Consider the following 12,068-nt stretch of genomic DNA (forward strand, 5'->3'; position numbering starts at 1 on the left):
CAAGGTGGACCTTAGCTAGACCCTTGCCCTCTGTCCCTCTTCACCCAGGGCACCTGCAGCCGTGGCCGAGGTCCTGACGACCCCTCAGGCCAGTGAAGTGTGTCTGAGAAAGACAGCGCAGGGGAGAAAGCTGAGGGGCTAGGATGTGGCCTTGTTTGCTCCTGGGAGTTACAGCCCAGGGTCACCGATGTCCTGTTCCACGCACAACGTGTCCAAGTGTCTCCGATCGATTTTTCCTGTTCCCTACTGGGTCCCTGGTGGGGCTTCTCAGTTCCTCTGGTTCTGGCTGCTTTCAGTCCTGAGCTGGAAGCTGACTTCCACGCACGGTGTGGAAACCTCTGCCTCACGTCTGATTTTCCTGATTTGCACTTAGTCCTTGGTGAGCAGTTAGCTCAGTAGCCTGCGCTAGGAACAGAGGGGTATGACCAGGCTGGAGACGCATTCAGAGACGTCGCTGTGTCCTTGCAAAGCTGGCTGGGTCTAGGCGGGTGCTGAAATTCCGTCTTAGCGGCGTCTGTCGCTGAAGTGCACCATCTCAAGAGCTTTGGTGCACTGGGGGGATTGTGACATCCATGCGTTCCTGGAGCCCGTTTCCCTATCAGAGGCGCTCCCAGGCATCCTTGGGAGCAGTGCATTGTCCCATCTGTAACAGGCAGTGTCCACGGTGGCTCTGGTGACATCTTCCCTGGTCTGAGAGGGCAGGGTGCCCAGGTCAGCACTCTGCTTTGTTTCTCTGACTTCTGTTCCTGTGATTCTTGGTCCTCCGTCTCCAGGCGAAGATGTTGGCTATGTTGCCAGTGAGATCACGATGAGCGATGAGGAGCGGATTCAGCTCATGATGATGGTCAAGGAGAAGATGATCACCATCGAGGAGGCCCTGGCCAGGGTAAGAGCACCAACCTTGCTGGTGTTCGTGACTCACCTCTGGGGACACCACAGGGTGCAGAATATTCCATTGAAAGTGTTACTTCTGGCTGGCACTGTGGCTCACTAGGCTAATCCTCTACCTGCGGCACCGGCACCCCGGGTTTTAGTCCTGGTCAGGGTGCCAGATTCTGTCCCGGTTGCCCCTCTTCCAGGCCAGCTCTCTGCTGTGGCCAGGGAGTGCAGTGGAGGATGGCCCAAGTGCTTGGGCCCTGCACCTGCATGAGAGACCAGGAGGAAGCACCTGGCTCCTGGCTTCGGATCGGCGCAGCGCTGGCCATAGCAGCCATTTGGGGTGAACCAATGGAAGGAAGATCTTTCTCTCTGTCTGTCTCTCTCATTGTCTAATTCTGCCTGTCAAAAAAAAAAAAAAAAAGTATTACTTCTGTGATATTTTCTAGTCAACAGGTACCCACGTGGTCAGATAAAACATTTATTCCATTTTATTTACTTAATGCAAGCATTGTACTGTTGGAGGTGCAGCTTCCGTTTTTCAGTGAACCCATGAATGAATGAATGAATGAATGAATGGCAGATGTGTTTGTGGACTGCATTAATGAGGGAAATGGCCTTCCAAAGGCCACTGCAAAATTCACAGATGAAAAGATTGATTAGAGTGTAATCAATGGTCAAGTATTTATTACAAAGTCAAAATTGTATTATGAGTAGCAGCATCAGTTCTGTGTGATGTCTTCACATACTGAACTCGGGGAAGCCTGGAAGTGAGGCTTTGAATGTAGCACAGCCATTTTCTTACTTTCACATCCTAGTGAGCACTGATTGTAGTTTATTGTTTCTTTTTCTCCTCGAGTTAAATTAGCCACTAACAGAAGCCTAGTTAACCTTTGGGGTACTGAATGGTACTTAGGATTGGGAGGCAGCAGATTACCAAGCAGTTTTCTTTTCCTTGTTGACAGATGAGCTGCTTGATCTTGGCTTTTCACTTTGTCTTGTGCAGGCGAGCTTTAAATAGGGTTAGAAACTAAGGAAAAATTCCAAATCACTCTAAAAATCATTGACTGAGTTGTAACTAACTTTGGCCTGCCTCAGTTTGTTTTGTGCTGCTGTGACATAGTGCTGCAGTCTGGGTAATTTATAAACATCAACAGTTTATTGGCTGCAGGCCAGCAAGTCTAAGGTCAGGGCGCTCCAGCAGGTTTGAGGTCCATCTGATGGAACCATTCTCTTCTTCCACAAGGGCAGCTTGCATGCTGTGTCCCATGGCAGAGGGCAGAGGGCAGAGGGCTGAGAGGCCAAAGGATTCCAAACTCAGGGCTTTCACAGTGGCCCTCATCCCACCATGGCCCTGTCACCTCCTTCAATCTCTCCCCCTAGCACTGCTACAAAGGCAGCCACATTTCAGCATGAATTTTGGAGGGGACAAACCATAGCAACTATTAAGCGGCACCTTTTGGATCCGAAACCTTGAAAGAGTGACAAGCATACTCAGTTGAGTTTAGTATACCTGGCTATAAAGAGGAGGGGTAGAAAAAACAGTTTACTTTATTGTTGAGACAATGTTTCCGGGAAAGTACTTAATAGGGATGGAGGCAGGACTAATTTTAGAAGATGGCCTGAGAGCCAAGTTGGCCTTGGGACACCCGTCTGTTCTTTCCACTTGCTCTTCGAATTTGAAAGAGTGACAGTAGCCTTAGGCTCCAGAGCCTCCAGACTTGAAGTGGTGGTGGTGGCAGGGATGGCGAGACTGGGCTCGCTGCAGATGAGCGAGCTAGCACTGGGCCAGGTGAGGGAGCAGGTGACAGGCAACAGCCTCTTGTCCATGCTGCTGGTGGTCTGTGCCCTCGTCCTGAGCCTTCCCTGTGTTCTACCCACACCATCAACCCCCTGGCACAGCTGCCCACAGAGGCAGAATGTCCGGCATATGTGTTCCCTCCAGTGCCAGTCTTTGGCTATGCCACGGCACTGGGGAAGGTCCAGCCGGATTCCTAGAAATGCACAGGAGAAATCTGAACTTGGATTTGGTTTGACCACGGCCAGGTGTTTATGTGTCTTCTGCAAAGTGATGCTGCTGTACTGCGCTTTATGGTAAAACCGAAGCGTCGGAGGGCAGACATTGTGCCGTAGCGGGCAGAGCTGCCTCACATATCGGACTGCCTGGGTCCAGTCCCAGCTACTCCTTGCTTTAGTCCAGCTTTCTGCTAATGTGTCGTGGAGGCGGTGGATGGTGACCCAAGTACCAAGATCCCTGCCACACATGGGAGAGGCACAGGTGGAATACTTGGCTCTTGGCTTCAGCCTGGTCCAGCCCTAGCTGTCTCAAGCATGTGGGGCATGGCAGCAGATTATTGGCTTTTTACTTTGTCTTATTCAGGTGCATTTTAAATAGTCAGGGTTAGAAACTGATTAAAATTGAATGTGCATGGAAGATGGATGCCCCCCACTCTGCCTTTCAAATAAATGAATAAGTAAATCTTAAAAAAAAAAAAAAGAAAAGAAAAGAAAAGAAACGAAACAATACCTGAATGTAAAACATGCCTATAGTCTTCCAATAACACCTGTTAGAAGTTCCAAATGACGTGCCTAGTCCTGTTTTCTTGGAGTGCAAGAAGATGTGAAAAGTGTGCTTATTATAGCTCAGGTTAAACAGCACATTCCTATAGTTTACAAGGAAACGGGAATACTTTCAAAGTTGGGATGCAAGTGGAGAAATACATGTGTTTGAAGCTTTTTCTGATTTTTTAAAGTATTTTTTTTAAAGATTTATTTTATTTCTTTAAAAGAGTCAAGAGTGAGTATGAGGCAGAGAGAGAGAGAGAGAGATAGATATTCTGTCTGCTGGTTCATTCCCCAAGTGGCTGCAACAGCCAGGTCTGAGCTAGGCCGAAGTCAAGAGTCAGACTCCTGGGTGGGTCTCCCCTGTGGGTGCACTTGGACTGCCTTCCACTGCTTTCCAGGGTGCAATAGCAGGGAGCTGGATCAGAAGTGGAGCAGCCGAGACTCACAGGGGATGTCGGTCGGCATCACAGGCAGCAGCGGATTTACCCGGTATACCCCAATGCCGGCCCTGTCTTTCTGATTTAGACAACCATTGTCTGTGTGGAAAGGAAATCAGAAATCAGCCCAATGAGAAGGTGGCATGGTGGTACCCAGATTTGGGCGGAACTGTTAGCCACGCAGCCTGGCTGCTGCCAGCTTGGCTGCCTTTGCGTAGTGGGAGATGAAGCCGAGGAGCTCAGTGAGAGATCACGAATATCGTGCAGAAGAATGGCTGCCTCCACTTTCAGCTCCTCGGCTTCCCATCCAGCTTCCCACTCATGCACCCCTTGGAAGGCAGCGGGTCATTGCTCTAGTACTTGGTGTCCTGCTACCCATGTGAGAGACCCAGATGGTGTTCGTGGCTCCTGGCTTCAGCCTGGCTCAGCCCTGGCTCACGTGGCCATGTGGGGCATGAACTGGTGATGGAAGATCTCTCTCTGTCTGATTGTCCCTCTGCCTTTCAAATAAAATGAAGATGAGTAAATACTGTCCACAAGGCCATCCAAAAACGTGGAATGTCAGAAGAAATAGTTGGCGACATTCTCCAAACTCTGTGAGACTTTGCACACAGGGGCGAGTGCCTTAGGGGAGTTGATGGAGTGGCCACTCTGTTCCGGACAGCTTCCTCTCCTCAAGTACTAGTGCCTAAATAGCTAGAGGTAAAACATGCCAGGAAAAAGGGGTTTTAGAACAGAAAATAGGCCGGCACCGCGGCTCATTAGGCTAATCCTCCGCCTGCGGTGCCAGCACACCGGGTTCTAGTCCCGGTCGGGGCGCTGGATTCTGTCTCGGTTGCCCCTCTTCCAGGCCAGCTCTCTGCTGTGGCTCGGGAGTGCAGTGGAGGATGGCCCAAGTGCTTGGGCCCTGCACCCACATGGGAGACCAGGAGAAGCACTTGGCTCCTGGCTTCGGATCAGCGCGGTGTGCTGGCCACAGCGCACCGGCCGCAGCAGCCATTGGGGGGGTGAACCAACGGAAAAGGAAGATCTTTCTCTCTCTCTCTCAAAAAAAATTAAAAAATAAAATAAAAAAAAGAACAGAAAATAGTCTACAGAGAGTATCTGCCTCTTTTAATTTGTGTCCAGCTAAAGGATCTCAATTTATTTGATTGCAATATAAAGGAGTCATGAGACTGAGCCCTGTTGAAAGCCCACAATAAGAATGTCCCAGACTCCTCAGCTAGGACAGCGTATGCCGTCCCTCCAGGGTCTCAGGTAGGCCTGTCTCCCTCTGTCACTAAAAACTTTGGACTTAAGGGTAGAATTTCTGGGTTCAAATCCTGGTCAATAATTATACAACAGCCCATTGTGAGAGTCTGTCGTTGAGCCATTGGAGCCGAATGTCATCATATTGGGGAACATTTTGCCTGTGTTCAAATCAAAACAGTTTGGTCCACAGTTCCCCATTGCTATGAATTGGATCTCATTAATTGTTATTTTCCCACTGTAAATCCTACAAGCATAATTCCCACTCCTCAAACTGGTTTTCCAATACAAATCAAGATAAAAGTGAAAAAGTAATTCATAATGTCATACAAGTAAGTTGTAATGTATGACATGTCAGTGTACACTGAAGGCGCACAAGAATACCACGGAGTTGACAAAACAGCTCCTGCTACACTGCCTTGGACATGTAGGATTGTAAAAGACCGCTCCGAGTCATGTGTTTCGTATTGTATTAACTGAGCATCCCCATCCAACTTAATGACAGTTCCAACACTTTGTAATACTTTTATGATGGATGTTTACTGCATATGCTTTAGGGCAATTGAACTTGTTAAGTCAGAAAATTGTTTTTGGGGATCTGGGGAATTGGCAGATTGTGAACAACATGCTTTCCACGTACTAATTGTAAGAACATACCTAGCTCTTAGCTGGTGAGTTCGTGGTATTCAAATCTTGTACTAGTTCTGCAAGGTGAGGAGTGCTGAGTTACAGATACTTGGAAGTTCTAGATTATTCGCTTGTCTAGACTGTGTGTGTGTGTGTGCGTGTGTGTAGGCATAGGTTACGGGGTAGTATGGGATAAGCTCACATTTAACATGGATAGAAACAAATACTATTAATTGTTTTGATAGTATGATACTTAGCAACAGTGATGCTATGTCATAGAAAAATGTGTGCTTTGAATTTTTAACTAGAAGCCATGTTTATCAGAAATTGAAAGCACGTTCTATGACCACAACTTAATAATCGTATCTCCTTTAACATAATTATCAATACTGAAGACTACTTATATGATCTAATTACTAATTACTAAATATGTGTTACTCCATTTGATAAGTCTATGACTGGTTGCGTAAGACCACTTCTGTGCAAAAAATGCAAGATAAAGTCCTTAGACTTTTTTTTTAGCACTTAATTATTTTTTACTGAATATCACCAGTGCTTTACTTTGGCCTTGAATTTTTCTTAATGCCACTTGTCCTTTTTTTTTTTTTTTTTTTTTTTTAAGATTTATTTATTTGAAAGGCAGCATTAGAGAGAGAGGGGGAGAGGCAGAGAGATCTTCCATCCACTGGTTCACTCCCCAAATGGTCACAATGACCAGGGCTGGGCCAGACTGAACCCAGGAACCACATGCAGGGGCCAAGCACTTGGACCATCTTCTGCTGCTTTCCCAGGCACATTAACAGGGAGTTGGATCAGAAGCGGAGCAGCCAGGACTCGAACTGGCATCCATATGGGACACCGGCGTCACAGGCAGCAGTGGCCCCAGTGCCACTAGTCTTCCATCAGGTTCCTGAGAAGCAGAGCCCGAGACAGGTGTTCTTGTTGAAGGAAGGCTTGTGAGAGGAACCTCTGAATGAGGAGGGGAGCAGGAGAGAGGGGAAGAAGCTGAGGGACATGCTGTTTCAGGGGAAGTCTCGCTTGCCCTGAGCCCATAGGGAGTGAGCAACTCTGCAAGAATTGCATTGTGGGGTTTGTCCTACCAGAGAAGGAGCTCCTGAAAGCTGACTGAAGCGAGAGCAGCCTGGTAGGCATCTCTGTGGAGACAGGTCCTCAGCCCTGTTCTCCAGAGCAGAGTGTAGCTGGGAATTTAGGGATAGGCAAATGAATAGGTTTATAAAAATCTGGGCATCTGGTATACCAGAGGGCATGCTCATGAACTGGGAACCTATGTGTGTTATTGAATCATTTTTTTGTAGCACCTTTTACATGTCAAGCACAGAGATTTAGACACAGAATGAGGCTCATAGAGCTTGTAGGAAGTTTGCTTAAATTGATCCCATGAGGAGAAGTAGTTTTATCGATTTATATCAGAAATAAAGGATTTATATCAGACACGAAGCAGGAGAAAACAAATCACTTCCTTTAAGCATCTGAAGGGCTGTTAAACTGTGCATCCCCCAAATACATGGAAGTGTGTGTGTGTGCTTTTTACATCTCTACTGAGGACAGATTAGAAGGAAGTAAATTAAAACGATAGCTGGAGGGATTTAGATTTGGTATAATATAAATGTTTCTTACAATGAGCACAGGTAGATTGAAACATTATAGCTGTTCTCCCTGTAGGTCTCCAAGCATTAACTTACTAAAAATGGCCTTCCCTCTAAGAATCATGTCATGGATGGCAAATGTGAGAACACAGTGACACTGGGCGGAATAGGATATGAAAGGGACTGGATCTGTTTATAATAGATGGACACACACACACACACACATAGATACATACACACACTTTGTAAGTATTTTGTAACTTCTGGAATTAATATAAAACTCTAAACATTTCCTTTAAAATATATGTTATCAAATGGAAGTCATAATTTGCCATTCTTCCATGAAATTATAATAAAAACATCTTGAAGCAAAATAGAATAGAAAAATATAACTACATAAATGATAACCAGGTTGTTTTTTTCCCTGCACAATGCAGTGTTTAAAATTTTTAAAAGATCTTGTTTTTGTAACTTTTTTATTTTTTAGATTTTTTTAAAAATTATATTTTATTTATTTGACAGGTAGAGTTTATAACAGAAACAGAGAGAAAGTTGTTCTGTCCTCTGGTTCACTCCCCAAATGGCCTCAATAGCCAGAGCTGGGTCAATTCAAAGCCTAGAGGCAGGAGTTTCTTCTGGGTCTCCTACGTGGATGCAGGGGCCCAAATGCTTGGACCATCCTCTGATGCTTTCCCAGGCCATTCCCAGAGAGCTGGATCAGAAGTGGAGCAGCCGGGACATGAACCAGCACCTGTATGGGATTTTGGCACCACAGGTGGAGGCTTAGCCTACTACACCACAGCACCAGCCCCGTTTTGTAACTTTTTAAAATATTTATTTATTTCAACCTCAGAGTTAGAGAGAGAGAGAGAGAGAGAGAGAGATGAGACAGAGAGACTCAGAGCTTCCTTCTGCTGATTCATTCCCTAAATGGCTACAGTGGCCAAGGCTGGGACAGGCCAAAGACAGGAGCCTCAAACTCCATCTGTGTCTCCCATGTGGGTGTGTGGAAGGGCCCAAGCCCTTGGGCCATCTCTGCTACTTTTCCAGACACAGTAGCAGGGAATTGGATTGGAAATGGAGCAGCCAGTGCACATGTGAGATGGAAATGTCCTAGGTGGTGGCTTAACCGCTGTGTCACAACACAGGCCCCTTGTTTTGTAACTTTAAAGCAAATATCGTTTGGTAATTAGGATAATTAAAAACATCATTAAGTGGCAAAATCTGGATGGGGCACATAATTAGAATCTGCCAGAAGAAGCGCTTTTAGACCCTGAAGTAGATGGTGGAGATGGATATATAGGAGAGAAAAAGAAATAATAAATCTAAGACATGCACAGAGCTCTCATGTCTACCACGTGGGCTCCCAGGCCAGGTTATTTCTGTTTGAGTTTGGTTCATAGAACGTGATATGATCAACATCTTCAATTCATATCCAAACACTGCTTCATGACAGGATTTTAATGCAATGATAATTGTAATAAGTATTCTATGTGTTTTATGAAACACACCTGGAACTTCTCACTTATGCCATTCCGAGAGAATTTACTGTTTGCTCACTTTTTCTATTACATTTTACCTGCCTTCCTGTGATTTTGAAAAACCAGGAACTTATTTTCTAAATCTAAAGTTTTAATATCTCTGGAACTTTCCTTTTATTCTCCTGCCCATCCTCAAGAGTCCATAGCATGTGTTAGGCAAGAACTTGTTGGGGCCGGCACCGTGGCTCACTTGGTTAATCCTCTACCTGTGGCACTGGTATCCCATATGGGTGCCGGTTCTAGTCCCAGTTGGGGCACTGGATTCTGTCCCGGTTGCTCCTCTTCCAGTCCAGCTCTCTGCTGTGGCCCGGGAAGGTAGTGGAGGATGGCCCAAGTGCTTGGGCCCTGCACCCGCGTGGGAGACCAGGAGGAAGCACCTGGCTCCTGGCTTCGGATCAGCGTAGTGCCAGCTGTAGCAGCCATTGGAGGGGTAAACCAACGTAAGGAACACCTTTCTCTCTGTCTCTCTCTCTCTGTCTAACTCTATCTGTCAAATAAATAAATAAACTAAATATTAAAAAAGAACTGGTAATAACTTGGAGCAGTTGTGAATGGGGAAAGCAAGTGGCTTTCAGCTGCCAGTGTCTTGCTTCCACCTCTGTTACTAGCCTGCCTGCAGCCCTACTCCAGTGTCTCATCCCAGAACGTGTGAGTTTTTGACCTACGCACGTGGGAACAATTTCAGAGGCCAGACTACAATTTCTGCTAGCAAGCTTCTGATTGAGCTGAGGGTTGGAGAGGAAGTCACGGTTCTTTCTGGAACACAGAATAGAGAGAGTCCAGGTTGTATGTTGGTTTGGTTTAGACGGAAACCCCCAGGGCTGGGTGTTGTTCTTCCTTCAGCTTCTAGAAAAATGCGAAGGTGCCCAAAGTTACCTCTCTGCTGCAGCACAGACAGCGTTCGGCCAGGATTTCCAACTCACCCTAGCATTTTCTTCTCACTGCAGCTCAAAGAATATGAGGCTCAGCACCGGCAGCCAGCCCCTTTGGACCCCGCAGACTGGCCTGATGGTTCCTACCCATCGTTTGATGGCTCATCCAACTGCAATGTAAGTGCCGTCTCTCCAGGCATCTGCACCATTTCTAATACAGTGCAGCCTGTACCAGTTCAGCCTTGGCCTTGGTTCTCAACTCCCACCTGGCTCTGAAAAGAGGCATCTCTTCTTACAGGTTACTCCATTTTCTTAACCTGATAGAGGCCCACCTGCAGTCAGAACAGTGCAGCTGCTGGCTTTTAAAAAATCTTCAGAAAGTGTGCAAATAACATTGGCCATATTACGTATTCCACTCTGTGTCATTAGTTACATGGAGTCTTCAAAAAGTTCATGGAAAATGCATAGTATTAAAAAGTTATGCATGGATCTCAATACTTTTTGTACCAAAATGTACTTTTTTAAAAAAAAAAATTATTTATTTATTTGAAAGGCTGATTTCCAGAGAGGCAGAGGCAGAAAGAGAGAGAGAGGTGTTTTCCATCTGCTGGTTCACTCCCCAGATGGCCACAACAGTCAGAGCTGCACTGATCCAAAGCCAGGAGCTGGGAGCTTCCTCCAGGTCTCCCACGTGGGTGCAGGGGCCCAAGGACTTGGGTCATCTGCTGCTGCTTTCCCAGGTCATAGCAGAGAGCTGGATCGGAAGTGGAGCAGCTGGGAGTCGAACCAGCGCCCATATGTGATGCCGGCACAGTGGGCGGCAGCTTTACCCATCAATCCGCAGTGCCGGCTCCCAAAATACACTTCTGTTTCACTTCCATTTTCCCAAGCTTTTTGAAGTGCCCTATGTTCTCATCTCTGTGCAACCAGCAGCATAGTGCTCTTCCAGAGACTTGTCCTCCTAAACAGAAACCCCGTACCCATTAAATAGCAGCTCCCTCTTCTCACCTCGGTGTCTCTGTAAGTTTGCCTACTGTCTTCCTTCACGTAAGTTGAATTACACAATATTTGTCTTGTTGTGTCCACTTTATTTCACCTAGCATAATGTTTCCAAGGTTCATCCACATTGCGGCGTGTATCCAAACGTCACTCCTTTTTACAGACAAGTAATATCCTTCTACACGTGAATACTGTATTTTGTTTATCTGGTCGTCCCTTGATGGACACTTGGGCTATCATGAACAGTGCTGTTATAAAACACTGGTGTACCAGTGGATCTTAAGTCCTTGCTTTCAGTTCTTTGGGGTATATATGTAGGAGTAGAATTTCTGAATTATATGATAATTCCATATTTAACATTTTAAGGATTAATTATACCTTTTTCCATAGTCGCTACCCCATTTTAAATTCCTGTCAGCAATGCACCAGATTTTGTACTTCCTACCAGCAGTTATTATTTTCCCCTTTTAGAATTATATTCATCCAAATATGTATTATGTGGTTTCTCCTTGTGGGTTTGACTTGTGTTTCCATAATAACTAATTATATGAAGCATCTTTTCATATGTTTGTTGGCCATCTGTATATCTTCTTTGGAGAAATGGCTAGTTGAGTTTTTTGCCAATTCTTGAATTGTGGTTTTGTTATTATTGTTGGCGGCAGTTCTTTATATATTCTGGATATTAATGCCTTAATACATAGGTGATTTGCAAGTATTTTGTTTCCTCCCTTTTTGGTATTCTTTTCACTATCTTGATAGTGTCCTGAATTGCCAATTTTTTCATTTTGAAATCCAATTCATTTTTTCTTTTGTTGCCTGTATTTATGGTGTCGTATCCAATAAGTCATTGCCAAATTCAGTATGGTGAAGATGCCAACTTATATTTTCTTCCAAGGATTTTTGTAGTTTTTTTAGCTTTAAATTTAGGTCCTGAACCCAGTTTGAGTTAATATTTGATGTAATAGTTGGGTCCAACTTCATTCTTTTGTATGTGGATATTCAGTTTTCCCAGAACCATTTGTTGACAAGACTCTCATTTCTCCGTCAAATGGTTTTGATGCCCTTTTGAGAATGAATGGGTTATGCATGTAAGAGTTTATTTTGGGGCTCTCTGTTTTACTCTCTTTTTTATTCTGTTTGTACTTATGTTTATCTTTTTGCTAGTACTATGCTGTTTTGATTACTATAGCTTTGCAGTAAGTTTTGAATTTGGAAGGGATGAGATATCCAATTTTGTTCACTTGAGATCCTTTGAGATGCCACATGGATTTTATGATGGATTTTTCAGTTTCTTCA

At 45.2% G+C, this 12,068-nt stretch overlaps 1 protein-coding gene across 1 annotated transcript in view; it reads left to right on the forward strand.

Annotated features, from left to right (window-relative positions):
- SASH1 (SAM and SH3 domain containing 1) overlaps nt 1-12,068 on the forward strand; it is a 190,777-nt gene that overhangs the window by 117,389 nt on the left and 61,320 nt on the right. The window contains exons 7-8 of the mRNA XM_062186896.1: nt 774-886; nt 9,849-9,950. Coding sequence (XP_062042880.1) covers nt 774-886; nt 9,849-9,950 — 215 coding nt within the window. The remainder of the gene's footprint in view (nt 1-773; nt 887-9,848; nt 9,951-12,068) is intronic.

The sequence above is a fragment of the Lepus europaeus genome, chromosome 3 (assembly GCF_033115175.1).
Source record: "Lepus europaeus isolate LE1 chromosome 3, mLepTim1.pri, whole genome shotgun sequence".
Lineage (NCBI taxonomy): Eukaryota > Metazoa > Chordata > Mammalia > Lagomorpha > Leporidae > Lepus > Lepus europaeus.